This window comes from Neophocaena asiaeorientalis, unplaced genomic scaffold (genome assembly GCF_003031525.2).
Source record: "Neophocaena asiaeorientalis asiaeorientalis breed wild unplaced genomic scaffold, Neophocaena_asiaeorientalis_V1.1 scaffold703, whole genome shotgun sequence".
Lineage (NCBI taxonomy): Eukaryota > Metazoa > Chordata > Mammalia > Artiodactyla > Phocoenidae > Neophocaena > Neophocaena asiaeorientalis.
Genome location: NW_020174434.1, coordinates 2,327,172 through 2,345,991, shown reverse-complemented (window position 1 = coordinate 2,345,991; position 18,820 = coordinate 2,327,172). Strand labels below are relative to the sequence as shown.

At 50.6% G+C, this 18,820-nt stretch overlaps 1 protein-coding gene across 2 annotated transcripts in view; it reads left to right on the top strand.

Annotated features, from left to right (window-relative positions):
• Nucleotides 1–18,820, top strand: part of TRAPPC12 (trafficking protein particle complex subunit 12) — a 65,279-nt gene that overhangs the window by 17,460 nt on the left and 28,999 nt on the right. For both annotated transcript variants that reach the window (XM_024756921.1, XM_024756920.1), the window contains exons 4-5: nt 9,450–9,563; nt 10,695–10,833. In XM_024756921.1, the coding sequence (XP_024612689.1) occupies nt 9,450–9,563; nt 10,695–10,833 (253 nt within the window). The remainder of the gene's footprint in view (nt 1–9,449; nt 9,564–10,694; nt 10,834–18,820) is intronic.

The window sequence follows — 18,820 nt, the reverse complement described above, 5'->3', positions numbered from 1 at the left end:
GGCCAGTGTCGTGAGCAGTCAGCTGTACCCAAAGTGTGACTTGTAATGATAAGCTTAGAGAAGACACACGGAGCCACACACAGTGTCATCAATTCTCAGGCCATCTTTTACCTCCTTTGATTACTCCTGCTGTTAATACATGTATGCGGTGGTTTGATTGTTTTCCGTACATTGAAAATACTTGAGGCCAGTAGAAATTTTATTAACAGTCCTAACAAGGAGACCTGTTTAAGGTGGGAAATGTAGTCATAAAAAGACCGTTACCTTGCCCTGGCATTTTAATTATGTCCTAAAATAATTGCTCTCGTCTTTGAGACTAGGGAAGAGTTTCTCAGTGTATTTTCCTAAGTAATGTCAGAGTATTCTAAGATTGTTAACTTACAGGGAAATGCACGTCACAGCCTCTGGAGAAAGACATTTTAATCACTTCAGTGGCGTCATTCATATGTGGCGTTCATGATTTCCTTTGAGTCGTGGGTGGGGAAGAGTTATGTACATACTATCAGTTACTTGAGTGATTTTTATTGGACTATTTTTCTCATCTTTTGGAAGTTGTGGACTGCCTATGTTCAGTTTCTCAAATAGAGTCTATATCTTACTTCCTAGTTTTAAAAAAGTCATATTTATTTAAGCTTAGATCTTTTTCCCATATCTAAATACCTTCATTATCAGAGTTCTACATGTCATATACAATAATTATGAGATTTTTAAGATTTCTCTCCACAGCCCTTAAAGATTAACATGATATATTTAAATTCTAATTTTAAAAACAATTTTTTTTACCAAAACATTTCTGACATCTACTATTGAAAATGGAGGAGGACCACCAAGAATCGGAACTAGGGGTGGAAAACAATGAGATAGAAATAGCACAAGACGCTCTGGAGAAATCCGTAACTATCGTCAAGCAGCAGGCGGCCTATAATCACAGGCCCCGGCTCGCGCAGGTTGCAGAGCTGAGGTCCCGCTGTCCTGAAGGAAGGGGACGCTGGGCGTTAGAGCCAATGCTGTGTGGTCGCCCCGGCCTGTCCTTGGGTCTCCTTCATCCCCTCCTGCACACCTGCTACCTGGCTCGCCCATCAGGCCACCCAGAGCTGTGCAGGGAGATGGAGAAGAGCGGGCAGAGGCCAGCCCTGTCTCCTCCAGCCTTTTTCCAGGAACAGAGAGGGACCCTGACCCTGCCGGCTCTGCCTCACCTCTCAGGCAAGTCCGGGGAGCGAAAGAGCATCCGAAAGCTGAAGGCAGTGCTCACCCTTTCGATGCTGGAGAAGTAACCCCCGCCTCCCTGCATCCAGCGCACATGTCTGTGCATGCGCGCACACGCACGTACATGTATGCACACGCATGCACACGTGCGCACGCTTGACGTGTGGAATAGAGGCGTTGTCCGCCCTGCGTGCTCACTGGAAACTCACACAAGGACAAGAGCTGGAAAGAGTGAAAGTGAAGCAGGAGCCGCTTGCCCGCCACAGCAGCAGGACGGAGGCCAGGGGCGGTCCCACCCCAAGGGGCCATGCAGGATTGGCACGGGGGACGTGTGTGGGAAGAGCCGCGTGGCAGGTTATTGGGGAAAGAAGGGAATGAACTGATGGATGAAGGGCATGGCATTAACTGGATATTCAAGTGGGAAAATGAAAAGACCGCTGCTTCTAAGCACACCCAGAAGGGAATTCCAAGTGAAGTAATTTCAAAAAATAGAAGAGACTCAGGCCAGAGAGGCACTTCTTAACAAGACACAAAAAACTAAACCTTCCAGGAAATATCGATAACCTGACTACTTTGAAATTTAAAACTGTGTTTAACAAAAACACCATAAACAGCATTAAAAAATGAGAGAAAATATTTGAAATACACATCAAGACCTTCGTCTAATTTATAAGAAACAGATACAGCCCGATAGAAAAACAGGCGAAAGATATGAAGATGCAGTTCGTGGAAACCATACAGCCAATAAGCATGGAAAAATTGCTCAGCCTCCCTGGGACCACAGAAATCTCAGTGAAACAAGAGTGTCCTGCGTGTGAACCCCATCGTGTTGGTAGCACCAGATGTCAGCAGGGGTGCGTGTGCGGGGCGCCTGAACCGGAAGGGCTGCCTTGCAGAGCAGTTGAGCAGCAGCTGGTACAATACATGGCTTGTGCCGCTTTTAATCACATACTTTAGGAAGACTCTGTATATGTTCATGAAGATATATGCAGGAATGTGCTGTATGATTTGTATTGGCCAAAAACTTTATTAAAAACCTTAATATCCGGAGCAGTTGAAATACGTGCCCGAGAGCCACGTTCATCAGTATGGGTAAATCTCCAGACCGTGCTGAGCAAGAGAAACGAAGTACGAAGGCTGCCTGTGATGCCCCGGCTCGTGTTCGTGCTTGAAAACGAGCTGATAATCCCTCAGCCTCAACTCTGAGACCGGGAGAGCCCTGGAAACCTAGAACTAGTTTGGCCGCAAAATCTGCCTTGGCCAGGTTCACCCGGTGCCAGCCCTGGACGTTCTCCGCGTCTGTCCTCCGGCCCTTCCTGCCCTGCCCCTGCTCTCCTGCTTCCCCGTTGGAGAGGGGGCACTGGGAGCTGGAGGGGTGCGGCGAGCTCCTTCCTGGCGGCAGTCCCACGGCCACAGCTCTCCTGCAGCCGTCACCTCTGGCCTGCGCTTGCTTCTGTCGCCCGGCCCTGACTGCATCGCCGCCCCTGCGAGGTGCCCCTGGCCTGGGCCACACTCCTGCAGCAGCCCCTTCACCCAGCGCTCCTGGAACCCCCGGGAACAGTCAGTAGCCCCTGATTGCTGCCAGGCCTCTGGTGGACAAGACAGTTTGTGTTGATCCCACTCTGCGGGAACGAAAATATTCCTGTACCTGGAAGTGTCTTCGAAGTACACAGTAAACTTCTGTCAGGAAGGATATTATTTGGGAATCATAAATTGTAAATGGGCAGCTTTTCTGACAACTTCTTCTTTATGTTCTTTCCCTTTTTTTGTTTCTTCTTTTCTTTTTAAATTAGGATACAAAGAAATTCATTTCATCTCTCTGTTTCCTCTGCCACCATGTCTGACTCTCAAACCAGAAGATAGTCAGATTTAACATAGAGATTAGAGGAGCTGTCTGGTCACCTCTGGGCCTGAGCCGCAGTGGCCAGAGCGGAGCAGGATGAGTCCTCAGACAGGCTGCCGGCAGGCGGGCAGGAGGCGCCCAGGCTCCCTGCACGCGCTGTTCATTGTTATTGTCCCGGGGAAGTAGGTTGTCCTGACCTTGGCTGCCGGGTTAGTGTAAGCATGCTTAGAAATGACTACATGTCACTTACCGGCCAGTGATATTAACCAGAAAAGGGCTCAGCCGAAGAAAGGCCCGTGCCGTCAAGAGTGGCAGGTATCGGCGTGAGTCTTCCTTGGCAGTTGTCCCTCAGTGTCGTGGGGTTTGGTTCCAGGACCCCCGCAGATACGAGACCCATGATGCTCACATCTCCTGTATGAAAGGGCGTAGTATTGGCATGTAACCCGCCCACATCCCCCGTGTCCCTGACATCATCTCTAGGTCACTGACAACACCTAATACAATCTAAGTGCCACGTGACTCTTTGCCGGTGCAAGGCAAGTCCAGGTTTTGCTTTTTTGAACTTTCAGGAATTTTTTGTGAATATTTTCAGTCTGAGGTTGGTAGAGTCCTTGAATGCGGAACCTGTGTATATGGGGGGAAGGAAGGGGGAGTGGGAGTGACTGTCCTCAATCATCAGTGGGAAGAAGCTAACAGGAGCATAAACAGGTCTGCTTTCTATTCTTAGGAAAGAAGCCACTTTTGAAAAGATTTACATTTACTAAAAAAATGAATAAGGTGGTAGGTTTGGGCTTCATTTTTAATGGTGATCTGGTTTGAAATATAGAAAGCATATCTTAGTGTAAGAATCCTAGCAAGAGCTGAAGGCTTTTTATGTGATACATTTTACTATTTTAATCATTTATGGAGCACTTCATATTTGCAAAGTACTGCAAATAATTTTATTACACATTTAAATGTTTTATGAGTGGTGGGTACCTATATATATAGTGGATATAAAATAAGATAGGAGTCTTTGCTGTGTAATAACTATTTCTTATTTGTTTCAAAAATACATAAATATCCATGATCAGATAGTCTCATTAATATATTTCTGCTCCCAGACGCATTCTTTCTGGGACGGTGTCAACGGGCTCCTTAGGTCCTAGAGCTAAAGCTCCCCGCACACCCACCCCAGAAAAAACCCTCTCCCCTCGTGCTTTAGCTGCCGTACTTAGTACTTGGTACACATCTGTACTTGGTAGAAAAAATGATGTGTTACTTTTACAGGCATTAATATGGTTCCTGCACATCAGGTAAGAGTTGGGGCCCCATCACGTGGGGCAAAGGTGGACAAGCCACCATCCGTTCCTAGACCAGGACGTAAAGGCCGCGTCTGTGAGGCTGTTGTTCCACCGGTGTTCAGCCTGTCCTTGAGTCCCAAACCTCTCTTCCCCATTTTACAAACAGCACGTTCTTACTTCAGAAAAATGGAAGAGAAATTAACTGTGTAAAGCACTGTTGGTTAACATCTTAGTTACTATGTACTAACATGTTTTTTGAAGTATACTTGATTTACAATGTTGTGTTAGTTTCAGGTGTATAGCACAGCAAGTTATATATATATATACACACATATATATGTGTGTGTGTATATATTGTTTTTCAGATTCTTTTCCATTATAAGTTATTACAAGATATTGAATAGAGTTCCCTGTGCTATACAGTAGGTCCTTGTTGGTTACCTATTTTACATATAGTAGTGTGTATATGTTAATCCCAAATTCCTAATTTATCCCTCCCACCACTTCCCCTTTGGTAACCAGAAGTTTGTTTTCTATGTTTGTGAATCTATTTCTGTTTTATAGATAGGTTCATTTGTATCATTTTTGTCTTTAGATTCCACATTCATGATGGTATTATGTACTAACATTTAGTTTAGTGTGTGTGTATACATGCAGTGTGTCTCTGTGTGAATATGGATAGATATATATATGTATTTGTGTTATACAAACACAATTCCATATTACAGTTGACCCTTGAACAACATGGGTGTGAACTGCGTAGATCCACCTACACGTGGACTTTTTCCTGCAGGTCCTGGACCCAGTCCTCCTTGGATTATTTCTTTAGGATCAATCCTAGGAGGAGACTGACTGGGTCAGAGTAGGGACAGTTTTGAGACATATTAATACAGACTATTAATACGTATTTTTCAGAAACAGTATAGCAGTGCATGTTTACCGGTACCATGTGCACGTACTTGCTTTCATGTCTCCTTGTCTTCCCTGACTTGTTCTTTTTAAAAAATTGTTTTTTCTCATTTCTTAGGCTAGCAATGGCATTTGCTTTTTTTTCCTCTTTTTTCTTTCTTTCTTTTTTTTGGGGGGTGGGGGCAGTGGGAGCTGTTGAAGGTCAACTCACTAGTAAATTGTGACTTGCATCTCTTCCATTACTAATGTATTATTTTTTTTTTTACTGCCTTTCATAGTTCTATGAATTCACTATTTCATGTTTCACAAATCTTTGAGCATCTATACGTGATAAGGGCCATAGTAAAGAAATACCATTAGAGGCTAAAACCAGTGCCCTAGACAAGGCCACTGCCCCAGGACCTCACCCAGAGGAGGAGACAGGACACAGTCACAGTTGACAGTTACCTGGAATGCGAGGCTGTCTTTTATGCGGGCAGGATGGGTGAGCTAGACTGCACCCTAGAGCAGTGTTGCCCAAGCCACTTTTCAGTACTGGCGCCTGAGGAACGTTGTTAGCCATTTCCCTAATTGCTCGCCACCACCCTGAGCCCGCAGGAAGCTAAAGACTAAGGAGTCAGGTTTTACGTTGGGTTACGCGTTGTCCCCAGGACCCAAGTCCCGTCCCCTGTGTGTGTGCCGGTGGGCTCTTCTGGTTGCTCTCAGTGCCTCTTTAAAGGATCCCTGCTTCTTTCAGACCCCACCCCTCCCCCTACTCCTCAATGAATGGCCTCACCTCCCCACGCCACCCCCAGACAGAACCCTTCCCTTCCCTCCAGGCACTTGCCTCCAGAGGTCTGCAGTCAGGATCCTTCCCAGCGGGCAGTTGGCCTGTCTCCAGCTTGGTCCGCCTTTGCTCTGTAAGGCTCCAAGTATTTGGTTAGAAAGGAGCACTGAGTCTCGCTGTCCCTGGCGCTGCCCCCGGGAGCTTGGCGACTTGCACGCCCCTGGAGCTGCCTCCTCACTGCCCGCCGCTGCTCGTCCACCTCCCATCTGGTGGATCTGACCTCCACCCGCGCGCGTCTCCTCCCTGCTCCCAGGACGCCACCTTCCTTCACTCTGGCTCTGCGTCGCCGCCTGGCCGACTGGCCGGCCCGTCCTCCCTGCCCCGGCCGCTGCCCCACCCTCTGCTCCTCCACCCTCCACGGGCAGGTTCTCCCACGTCCCGTCTCGGGCGGGCACAGGCCGCACGGCCAGCTGCTTATGTTTCTTTTCCTCCGAGTGTCTCAGAGGCCCAGGTTGTCACCCAGTCTTGTCCCCCTGCCTTCTGCATCTGCAGCTGTACCTTTCAGGCTCGGCACTGAGGACAGTGGGGTTTGGTTTTGGGTTTTGGGTTTTTCTCGTGGTTTGTTTTTTTTTTGACTTTCCAGTCTTTAGCAGACTAAAACTTTTGTAAAATTCAATATCAATTAATAATAATGAGTAAAGTGAGATGTACCACACGCAAGCCCCCTTTGTTACTATTTTATTCAATAGACATCTCGTCCTGTAGAAGCTTCTCGGCCTCTGAGCCTTTCTGGCTGTGGACGAGTCACAAGCCATTGAGGGGGCATGGTCCACAGTCCCTCCAAGGTGGCAGCGGCCGTGTGTCCTGTCAGGACCACGGATTATCCTGGGCCCTGTGGGCCGCTCAGTCCCCGGGCAGCAGATGAGCGCCCACCTCCTCGGAGGGTGCACAGAGCCGCCTGGAGCTTGCGGAAGGGGCCAAGTGGTGGTGGGTGTGGTCCACAGGCCGACGCGGGGTCTGGGGGACTGGGCACCCTCCCCAACGTTGTGGCGACATCTGCATGGCCCCTCAGATTCACTCTTCATCACTGCAGGGGCTGCTGTTTCCAGAATGTCGCCATGCTCTTGGCAGCCTGCTCAGGGCCCTGGCCTTACCTGCCCCCGTCCTCACCTGGGCTGCCACCCTCACCTGCCCCCCTCCCTCGGGCCACAGGGCCTTCCCTCCTGCTCCTGTGCTTCCCAGCTGCTCACACCTGCCCTCCTCACTGGGTCATCCCTTCCTCGCTCTCAGCTGAAGTCCTTTCCTGGGAAGACTGCCCCATGCGCTCTGTTGCGATCTAGTGTCCCCAGCAGGAGGGGTCAGCGTGTGTGACGCAGGCGGGCAGGAAGAGGCCATCACCAAGCCCTGCACACGGGACCCGCTGAGATATACACACAGAGCTGGTCCGAACTCAGCGGAACACCCTTCCCTGTCCCTTTCCACGTTTGCAGCTCAAGGAGGATGTACACGGCCGCTGTTACCATAGAAAGGGATTGTTGCGCTGAGTTTAGACCGGAGAAAGCGCCTGAAGATAGTTGTAGTATAAACAGTCTTCACCAGCCTAAAGGTAATTCTGAGCTGCCCACCAGAACGTGGAAGGCCTGTGTTCCTGGAAATCGTTCCTGTCGTACTTGGGACCGTTTCGAGGGAAGTGGCTCCGGTCCGATCTCAGGATGGACCAGTGGCTCTCAGAGCTGGACAGCACATGGCCCTGGAGCAGGAGGCCTGACACTGCGCTGTCTCTGTGCCAGTCTTCTCATCATGGAAAGGGAAGGCTGCAAGATACAGTTTAAGAAATCGGGTTTGCGTCATCCGGTTACAGCTGCAGCTTGCTGACAGGAATCCGGTAGCTGGTGCTGGCTGTCGGGCCAGTGAGGAAAATAACGCGGGAGGAAAATAACGCGAGAAAGTGTTGAGGAGCCCATGCAACACTGAGAGACCACTGCACGCCTATGAGAGCGGCTGGAATCCAGGCTCTGACCCCGCAGGCGCCGGCGGGCGTGCGGCCAGCAGGCTCCACTCTCTGCTGGTGGAGAGCAGGCGTGCACAGCCTTGAGGGTCCTTGTAAAGCCAGATGAGCCTGCCATCCAGCCCGGCAGTCCTGCTGCTTGCTCTGCCCAGAGGATTTCAAACTCACGTCCACACAAAAGCCCGCACTTGCATGTTCATAGCACCTTTATTCATCGTGGCCAGATTGGATGTGGCCAAGGTGCCCTTCAGCAGGTGAATGGGTAACGGTGGTTCGTCCAGACGCTGGAATATCACTCAGCACTAAAAAGCCATGACCTGTCAGGTCACGCGGAGCCGCGAGGAGCCTGAGGTGCCCGTGGCTGGGGCAGGCAGGCGGCTTGCGTTAGGGCACACGGCCAGTTCACCGTGGAGCCTGGACTCGTGCCACACCAACATCCTTCCTGGCCCAGTTGCACTAAGCGGGCTGGGCATGCACACACACGTGAGAGAGGAAGAAGAGGAATGAGGGGCCCTCCACGAGGAGCTGGCCCTCGCTGACTGTGTCATAAAAAGAAATGTGAATTCTAACTGAGGAAAGAACAGGCTGGACATGCTCCCCCGGCACCCCCGGCTTCTTGTTCAAGAAGCACTTCGCAGACACAAAGTCACTCAGTGCGTCCTTGAAAACAGCAGTTTACTGTCCCCCTTCCTCGCTGGAGCCAAGGTTAACAGGTGCAAAGATGTGTGTTCACCCCCCGCTCCACCCCCTGCTCCGCAGACCTGACCTGCCTCTGCCGTGCGGACTGGGCCGTGCGCTGACGCGGCAACGGGTGGTGCCTGTTCTGTCGGGAGAGCCTGCATCCAGCATCCACTTCTAGCTTCTTAAAGGGTCAAACGGTCCCTCTGGTGATGTTTCCCCGCCCATTTGCCTGGTGGCCCTCCTTTCTGTGTCGCATCAGGGCAGAGATGGGCACAGTGAGGCCGAGTCCCCGAGCCCGTGTGTCGGTATCAGCCAGCATCCCTCTAGTTATAACATGAAGCGCTGCATGTGGATACACGGCCTAGAACATGTTGCATCGGCGTAGTTCATTGATTTATTTTTCATATTGAGAACATAGAATCATGTTAAACATATAAACCACTTACAGTCACACACAGACCTTAGATACAGATATACCCAGCACACAGATTAAAATTAAATATTCGATTGTAATTTGATAAAAATCACACGATAGAGGTGTCTTGCTAAAAAGGAAAGCAGCCTTACGGATTTGTGGTCGGGGAGCTTTCGTAGAGAATTCTGCCCCCGCGCTGTCAGTGGTTAACTGGTAACATACTCCCTTTCGCTCATCTTGAAGCGCGTCTGCGGCTCGGCACCCTTCCTGCCTAACGCCCGTCCGGCCTTCGCGTGTGAGCCGCCCAGCCCTTGGTGACGTGTCCCCGTGTCTTTCAGAGCTGCAAGAACTGGAGGGCAGCCGTGGACCTGTGCGGGCGGCTCCTTACGGCCCACGGCCAAGGCTATGGCAAGAGCGGGCTGCCGACCAGCCACACCGCCGACTCCCTGCAGGTACCGCCCTGAGCCTTCTTGGCTTCAGCAGCGTCTGGGGGCTGGAAGGGCCTTAAATTCTTAAGGAGGAGGGAGGAGCGCGGAAAGGAGAGTTCTGAACGACGGGAAGCTCCTCTGACGAGAAGGTGCAGCACAGAAGTCCTTAAATTCCCTCCTCTCCACGGGGCGTTTGCTAACTTTTATTCGAAATTCTGTGGGAACCCCCCCCCCCAAATCGAGCCAGCCTTCAGATTCTCCAAGTCCGCGAAGAGCTGGTGAGAGGAGGGACCCTGGAGGCCTCCGGGCGCAGCGGTCTGGGCTGTGCTCCTGTTTCTCCGTCTGCCCGGCGGGGCGCGGTCAGGAGCGCACGGCCACGTTACACGCGCTGCGTCCCCCCGCCTCTGGCCCAAGCGGGGCAGGTTTTCCTTCCTCATCTCTGAAGCCCGTCCGCACGGCCAGGGTGGCCCTCCCCGGACACGGCTCCGCTTCCCGCGTGAGCCGACCCCCGCTCCCTCTTGACGGTCGTCCCACAGACTGCCGCCACCTTCCTGCTCTGCAGCTGCGAGCCCCGCCCGCCGCCCCCAGGTTACAGGCGCCGTGCACGCACGGCGGACCGGAGCAGGGTGGCCTTCGCTCGCTCGCTCGGAGCGGTGCCCGGCTTTTCAGTCCGGCCCTTGCCACGCGGCCACTGCTTTTGCACCTCGTTTCTCTCCATGGTGGAACGAGGTTGACTTGGGTCACTTCCGAGGCCGCAGCCCTGCCCTCTCACGTGGCCTCCGCTGGTTTCCGGAAGGTGCCGTGTGTTCTGGCCACCGGAACCGGCTGCTTCCCCCCATGCCCCTCCCCCCGAGATGCCACGCCCTTCGCTGCTCCCCCGACACAGCTCCGCTGCCCGCTCCCCGTGCGCTCACGGCCTCCCTCCTCCTCCACCCCAGCCCCTGGATTCTGCTCTCTTTCCGGGAGGGGGTGTCCCTTTTCAAATCCGTTTTTATAAACCTGTAATTATGCAAACGTGCCAAGAAAGAAAGAAAGTTTAGCTCTTGTTTTAATGTATTTGAAATCGAGCTCTAATATCAAATTAAAAGGGAATAGGAGTCTCTGACCCTGCGACACACAGATAACCGATTATTTCAATTATGTTTTGGTTTTTAGCTTTGGTTTGTGAGGCTGGCACTGCTGGTGAAGCTGGGCCTTTTCCAGAATGCCGAGATGGAGTTTGAGCCCTTCGGAAACCTGGATCAGCCAGATCTCTATTACGAGTACTACCCGCACGTGTACCCTGGGCGTAGGGGTAAGGCTGGGGTGAATGTCAGTGCTTCTGCATGTGCTATGCTTTGCCTGCACTTATATCCAGTCCTGGTCATCAGACGAGCGGCCCGCAGTGGGCCTTGACCTACAGGGTGACCTCACTCGCTCCTGAACACACTGAGCTGGACAGACCCACTGACGCATCCGTCTGCCCATTCTCGGGCACCTGATGTGCCATGGCACTAAGACCCGGTATGAGGATTAGGTGGTGACATTCAGACTGTGCTCCGGAGTAAAAAATAATCTTGTATCGTGACCTAGTGCAAACGTACACACAGAAATGAAACAGAGACAGGCAGTCATGCAGCAATACTGATTCTGTGCCATTTTCTCCTAATTTCCATTCTGATTTATTTAATTTATTTAAAAGTCTGGTTGCAGCCCACCAATGGGTCAGGACCATCCTTTGGGGACACTGGGCTGCAGCATGGGGTCATTGTCGGAAGGTGGCCAGAAATAAGACTTGGGGAAGGGAGAGGGCCGGTTACAAAGAGCCTTCTGGAGTAGCCTTGAGGTAGAACGAACATTTCTCGGTGGAGAACCTCGTAAATACGTTTGAAACCCATCAAATGTTTGTATTAAATGTAAAGCAATTTGGAAGGACCTCTGAGAGGCAACACGAGCATGGGCACTGAAAGCCCGGGCTCTGGAGCCACACTCCCTGTTAAATCCGGGCCCTCCTCTTACTCGTGTGCGACCTTGGGCCAGTGATTCGGCATCTCTGCCCTGGTGTCCTTATCGGTACAACAGGGGTGGTAATCGTGCTTCTTCCTGGAGAGTCATGAAGAGTGAATGAGGTTGTATGTGTAAGTTGCTTAGAAGTGACCGCACGTAGTAATCACTGCACTGGCTGTTTTTCTCATCTGTTCTTGATTCACGAGTGACAAACCGTAGATCACTGCCATCTTTTGTAAGATTGGCTGGTCATCGTCTGTTGGATGCAGCAGTGGAGCGACAAAGAAGGGTCCTGGTTGCCAGGAAATGCAGAGCCTGATTGGGGAAGAAAATATAAAAACAGAACAAGAGACTACAAAGGCCCAGTTAATTATAAAGGTGGTAATTTTTGTAGAAGTTTCAAAAAATCAAAAATCAACATCTTCCTTAACTTGGTAGGTAAATGATGAACTAAGAAGACTAGAAGTGAAAACATGTTTCTCAACTTCTTTTTGTGTTGTTTTTCCTTAAATCTCAGATCCTGTTTCTTTGGGGGACACAAGGAAGGTTGGGGGGTTAGGCTCTCTTAGTCCTCGGTGCTTTATCCTTCATCATCTTCACTTTTCACGTAACGGGAGTTGGTCTGTATTGCCCTGAGTTTTCCCAGGCTTGAAGGAGGATTTCCAGCATGAGGTACTGTTAGACTTTTAGCCTCACTAGTGTAAAAATTCTTTTTCTTCTTTTTGACTAAAGGAACTCACCCCTTGTAGAAAAGGGGGGGAAAAGGTAGGTTTTAAAACCTACCACAGGGCAGAAATCAGACTGGTTGTCTCAATGAGGTTGGCTCGACTGAGTGGAAGTGAACTAGCCGTGCTATACTGCTCGGAGTCAGGAAGGGGGTGGCAGGGCTCCCGCCCCAAATTTGTGAAACTTCTTACCAGCCAGTGGCCTGTCGGGTCCAGCTAGTCTCCGGACGACCAGGCGAGAAGGGCCCAAAGCCAGGAGCCCTGGTGAGCAAGCGTTCAGGGTGTGGCCCCAGCAGCAGTGGTGGCTCCACAGGTTAGAAGTGGGTGGGAGGCCCCCCGGCCTTGCTCTCCCGCCCACGCTTCCTGCTCTGGGGCCCCGTGGTGTCTGCACAGGGCAGGCAGACACGTCCGCCTCCTCTCTCGGAAGGTCACCCTCCCACACTTGTGCCAGGAAGCCCCCAGCACTGGGGAGCAGGGCTGTATCCGTCCTCTCGCTCCGTAAGGCTCATCAGTGCGCCTGGCATAGTAGGGGGGGGTCCACGTCCTCCCGTGCTCGTCTGGAGAGGCCCAGCATCCCCTGGTTGTCCAGGGGCTACACCCCCAGCATGGGAGGTCCTGCGTTCCTTTCTCACCGACACTTCCTAGCCATTTGTAGTCCATCCCTTCCGCAGAAGGCGATGAGCAGGCTTCTACCCCAAATGAGGATGTGTCTCTGTCGCCACTTCTTAATAGTGGAAAGGTGTTCGATGGAAAGGTTAAAGGCATGTTACGTGGGGAAGTGTGGGGATATTTCTGTTCAATAAATTCTACCTGGCAGCCTTGATAATCAAGAGACGGCTGTTCCCATGCTTCTGGTTAGGAGCAGCTATGTTTCCCTTCAGCATAGGAAAAAAAATGTTTCTTCCCACCGTGCCTGACTGTGGCCTGACGGCTCCCGTGCCGGCCTGCCCACGGCCTCCCCCGCACCCCCGGGCCTGGTCACGCTCACGGCAGAGCGCGGGACCCTCCGCTGGGTCCGGGGATTGGCAGCTGATGCCGACAGGTGTTTTGTCTGCTGCTGACAAAAGCTCAGAACTCTGAGCGCGCAGGCCATCGCCCAGTGGCTCTAAACTACAGGTACCCTGTCCCGTGGCCACTGCGGCCCTGCCGGTTCTCCTCACGGACGGAGGTTCACGGAGGCGACGCCGAGTTTCCTGTAAAATGAGGAATCGGGTCCTCGGGTCCAGGTGTAGAGCTGTCATCCTCCCCTCAGCTCTTAGAACATCTCGTCCTGCGGATGTGCACAGTGCATGCAGGCCTCTGGTTCCCTGGAATTACATTGCGCTGGGATGGGGCAAAGAGGAGCTGGTGGCCCGCGTCACTGAGCGGCTCAGTTAGATCACGGGATAGACAGAAATCCTACGTGTGTCTGAGCTAAAGCGTGTGAACATTCATCCATGACGACATGCTGAATGTTTACGCATTTTTCTTCTCATTTTGTGGTGCAGCAAGCCTAAATGTGAGACTTTGATTCATTCATTTCATTTTAGCTTCCAGTATATAAGCAAAGCAGGTCATTAAAATGTGCTTTTAAAAGGAAGCTATGATGATATAAACAAATAAATAACATTTATGAATGAGCTTTAATATATTTTATTTAAATATTGGGCATAATTTTTACCCATTCAGAATATTCATAACAAGTCATAGTGAGTCATAAGTAAAAATCATGAAATTTTCTTTTTTAATTTTCATCTAAGAAAGGAAGAGTATTGTGGTCTTATAAATCCTCTAGCATTTCTAGCAGTTTTTTGTTTGTTTGGTTTTTGCAGTACGCGGGTCTCTCACTGCTGTGGCCTCTCCCGTCGCGGAGCACAGGCTCCGGACGCGCAGGCTCAGCGGCCATGGCTCACGGGCCCAGCCGCTCCGCGGCATTGTGGGATCCTCCCGGACCGGGGCACGAACCCGTGTCCCCTGCATCGGCAGGTGGACTCCCAACCACTGCGCCACCAGGGAAGCCCTCTAGCAGTTTTCATGGAGTTACTTTCAGGGAGTGTGTGTTTTCACACACTCAGGCCGCCTTTTAATCAGTTGTTTGGAATTCTCACTCTTGTTCACAAGAAAGAATGACGGCAGTGGTTGTTGAACAGACCACCGGAGGCTGGAGAAGCCCCCTTCCATGAACTCTCCTTGCTCGTCCCTCACCTGTGTCCTCCCTCTTCGCGCTCTCCGTCGGTTGCTGCTCCCCTCTTTGCTGTATGTGCATCCCTGTAATTCCAGGCCCGAGGGGCTGGGCCAGAAGCTGCTCGCATCAAGCATCTCAGACTGCCCACCGTGTGGTGAGCAGAGCTCATTCTCAGGTGTGGGGTTTAGAAGCCCTGGCGGGGGGCTGTGAACAGACAGCTCGCATCTCCTCCTTGACGTGTGGTCCCCACACCCCAGCAGGACACACCCAGATGTGATACACTAGGGTGACACCCGGCCACCGAGCTTCTCCACCTGTAACTGTCACACAGCTCGGGAAACCCAGAGCTTCAGCGCCGGTCGTGCCAGTAGATGATATCAAAACAGTGGCCTGAGCCCGGAGCCTCAGCGGCACCGTGAGAACCTGTCCCCTCTGCCGGGCAAGGTTGTCTTTCCTGTCGGCGTCCCGCTGCTTGAGGGATGGCAGGCCCCTGTCTAGAACTCTGATTGTGCTTCCAGCAGGGTCCTCACACACAGTTTTGTGGAACCAGATGTCACTGGGCTGCTTGAATGGTTCCCGCAGGTGGAGATGTTTGATTTTTCTGTCACTCACGTCCTGTGAACTCTTACCCATCCAATTCTGTCCTTTTTGAGAAGTCCTATGTTGGGATGCCTCCTGGTTGAATCCACTCATTACTCAACAAAAATTAAATTTTTTTAAATGTCAAAAAAGAGTTTTATTAAGCACTCAGATAGTTAACAAATATTAACATGTTTTTCATATTTACTTCAGACTTTTTTTGTAATAAGCTCAAGTATTATTGATTCAGCCTTTAAAGCTCCCCATTTCCATCCCCTCCTAAAGCAGCTTAGCGTGAATTTGTGTTTCCATGTCATGTTTTGACATTTCCACTGCATACACACACATACACACACACACAATACAGAGAGAACCGCAGGCTTTTGAAATGTACACGAGGAGCGTATCTTTCTTCATTTTGCGTCTTTTTCCCACGTAACATTATTTGTATCCACACATATCCATAAGGTGAGCAAGTAGGATCTTTCCAGTGTCAGACCCTACTGAACGATGCATTGTGGTGCGTGTTTCTCTTTGGCCACGTGTTCCTGCATTTCTCTATAAATTAAAAGTGTCAGTGCCAGGCTGTGTGGTGGTTGTATTTCCAATCTTACAAGAAATGGTCAAATTACTTTCCAAAGTAGTTATACTAATTTAGATCCCCAAAACCAGTGTATTCAAGTTTTTGTTTCCCCACCTGTGAATAAGTCTTATCAATAAGACTTCTATCTGGTGGGTCTGAAATTCTACCTCTCATTACATCTTCTAGGGTTAACTGGCTTTTGTGTGTTACTGGCTGTTGCAGTTTCCTCTGAGGGGACCCACTCCTTCATAATCTTTGCCCACATTTCCACTGGGTTATTTTTTGTTATTGATTTGTTGTAGTTCTTTACATATTTTAGGTATTTAATCCTTTATTTGTTATGAATCTTGCAAATATCTTCTCCCATTCTGGGAAATATTGTTTCTAACCCTAAAAAATACCAACATAACCTTTTTGTCAGCTTAGCAAGGGTCCCCCACGCTCCCTGCCCACATCGTCTTTGGCCCTGAAGACAGACACCCCTGTACCACCCTACACAGCCCGCGGAGCATCCACCCCTCCCTGGAAACCTGCTCCCACCTCAGCTCCCGGGGAGAAAACAAGAGGGTCGCGGATGCCAGCCTTTTCCCAAATAAGTGTTTTGGGTTTTGTTTGTCTTTAATGTTGACAAGTTCAGAATTACTGTTCCTGTTAAGGCTTTAAAGCACCTTTTCAAAACCCCTCACATTGTCTCCCTTTTGAGAGCCATTCCTCGTGTGTTTATAACGGCCCCTCCCTTTAATTTGCTTTGAATCAAATTATTTCGATATTGTAATTGTTACACTAACACGGATGGCTTCTCCTCCTATTGGGTCTGTATTCTTGAGAACTGTTTAGAGGGATTATATCCGTGGATAATATTACGAGATCATTTACTGTGTTTTCTTATGAACGTCTTGCTTTGGTCTGGTGCCTTTGTTACAACCGATAACCAGCGTTGATACATTATTATTAACATTACATTTGGGTTCACTCTTTAAGTTACGCATATTCATTGAAATTTTATCTTCAAAACAGATGAAATGTCCATTCCTGATGTTAACATACCCATTCCTGATGGAGTTCTTTTCAGCCTCTTGTAGGACACTAAGGTTTCCCATCCCAGCACCATCTTTCCTGTCTTTTGTTGGAATTCTGTCTCCTGTTCGAAAGAAAGCATAATGTTGGAAGTGAGCTTCGGGCTGTCAAAGTGCACCTCTGCGTAGGACAGTCCACTCCAGCTTTCTGTGCACCTGGAGGAAAACTGGGAAGCCACAGATCCCCGTTAGAAATGAAAAACATTTTTTTTTTTTTTTTAAGCCATTTTTTTTTTTTTTATTTATTTTGCCGTACGCGGGCCTCTCACTGTTGTGGCCTCTCCCGTTCTGTTTCCCATCCCAGCACCATCTTTCCTGTCTTTTGTTGGAATTCTGTCTCCTGTTCGAAAGAAAGCATAATGTTGGAAGTGAGCTTCGGGCTGTCAAAGTGCACCTCTGCGTAGGACAGTCCACTCCAGCTTTCTGTGCACCTGGAGGAAAACTGGGAAGCCACAGATCCCCCTGTTAGAAATGAAAAACATTTTGATTGTTGTTTAAGAAACGCACAGATAGCAGTGCCTCTTCTGATACTAAATAACTGGGAAGCCACAGATCCCCGTTAGAAATGAAAAACATTTTTTTTTTTTTTTTAAGCCATTTTTATTTTATTTATTTATTTTGCCGTACGCGGGCCTCTCACTGTTGTGGCCTCTCCCGTTGCGGAGCACAGGCTCCGGACGCGCAGGCTCAGCGGCCATGGCTCACGGGCCCAGCCGCTCCGTGGCATGTGGGATCTTCCCAGACCGGAGCACGAACCCGCGTCCCCTGCATCGCCAGGCGGACTCTCAACCACTGCGCCACCAGGGAAGCCCCTGAAAAACATTTTGATTGTTGTTTAAGAAACACAAGATAGCAGTGCCTCTTCTGATACTAAATTCAAATCTGTGTGTTTAGTTGAAGTTAATAGAGCTATAATGATTTCATGTGTAGTCTCATTTCGGAACTTAACCCTTGTGAGTTACCGAGTCAGACTAAAGCTGATGAGACGTGCACTCTGACTGACCCTCTGGCTCCCATCAGCTCCCTCCCCGCCTGGGTCAGCAAAGCTGAGCTGTCACTGGGGCTTCGGTCCTTCTCTGCCCTCCCTCCAGAATCATGCAACTCACATTTCTAGTTCTCAGACTAAATTCAGAAACTTTTTATCAGCACATAACCATACATGGTGGTTCAGAACTGTTCAGCACATTTCAGATGTCTTACTTTGTTTTCCATGAGAAAATTAACTCATGTCTCAGAGTTAACATCTGCTGCTCAGGTTAGATTTCCAGTTTACTTTCCTCTGTGCCAGAACTCTTCCGAGTTTATCACTTAAGCCTATTTTCCGCGGTCTGAGAAGGCTGGTTAGCAAATCCTACAGCTCTTCACGTTGCTCACTCTCCTAGTGAACTCTGGCATGTCCAGTCTTTACTGGAACAGATGGTTAAGAGAGACGAAAATGTGCAGTTCGGGGCGCCACCTCTATCGTCAGGACACCCAAGTGAAGCCTCCTGTAACCCGTCTCACGCGAGAAACGTGGGAGACACGTGTGTTCCCAGCGCCACCGGCATCAGACTCCGCGTTTCAGGCTCATGCAGAGGCAGTGTGGACCATCCTGAATTCCCCTTCCTGCCTCAGGGCTCTGGGGCAGCACCGAATTACCCCTTTACTAATAAGTTGTCTAGGACTCACTCAGGCTGGTGTTTTGTTTTCAGATGCAGCCTTGAAGTTGGAAGTGTCTCGTTGAGGGTTGTTTTGTGGCAGGTGAGGGACTCTGTGCTCTCTGCCAGGCACGGGCGTCCCCCGACCTGTGTCCTCATGGCAGAGAAGAGGAAGCAGGGGCTCCACTCCTCGCGTGCCGCCGGGTCGCAGGGGTCGGGGAAGGACGGGGCTGGGCGCCGGGTCCAGAGAAGCAAGTGCAGAGCAGCAGTCAGGCACCAGGTCCTGCTTGCCTTGACAGCGAGAGGAACTGCCAGGCCCCAAGGGGTAGAGTTGAGCCTGCCGACCGTGGGCAGAGGGTCCACGGAGTCTGCACTCTGCTGGGCGTCCACCAGGCACCATCGCGTCAGCACGCTCGGGCCTCCCAGCAGCCTGGCCATGTCCCAGTCCCCTGTCCGGCTGGGCAGGTGGCCAGGAAAGTGGAGAGAGGACGCCACCCGCCCAGCACACAGGCGAGTGGGTGGCGGGAGGGC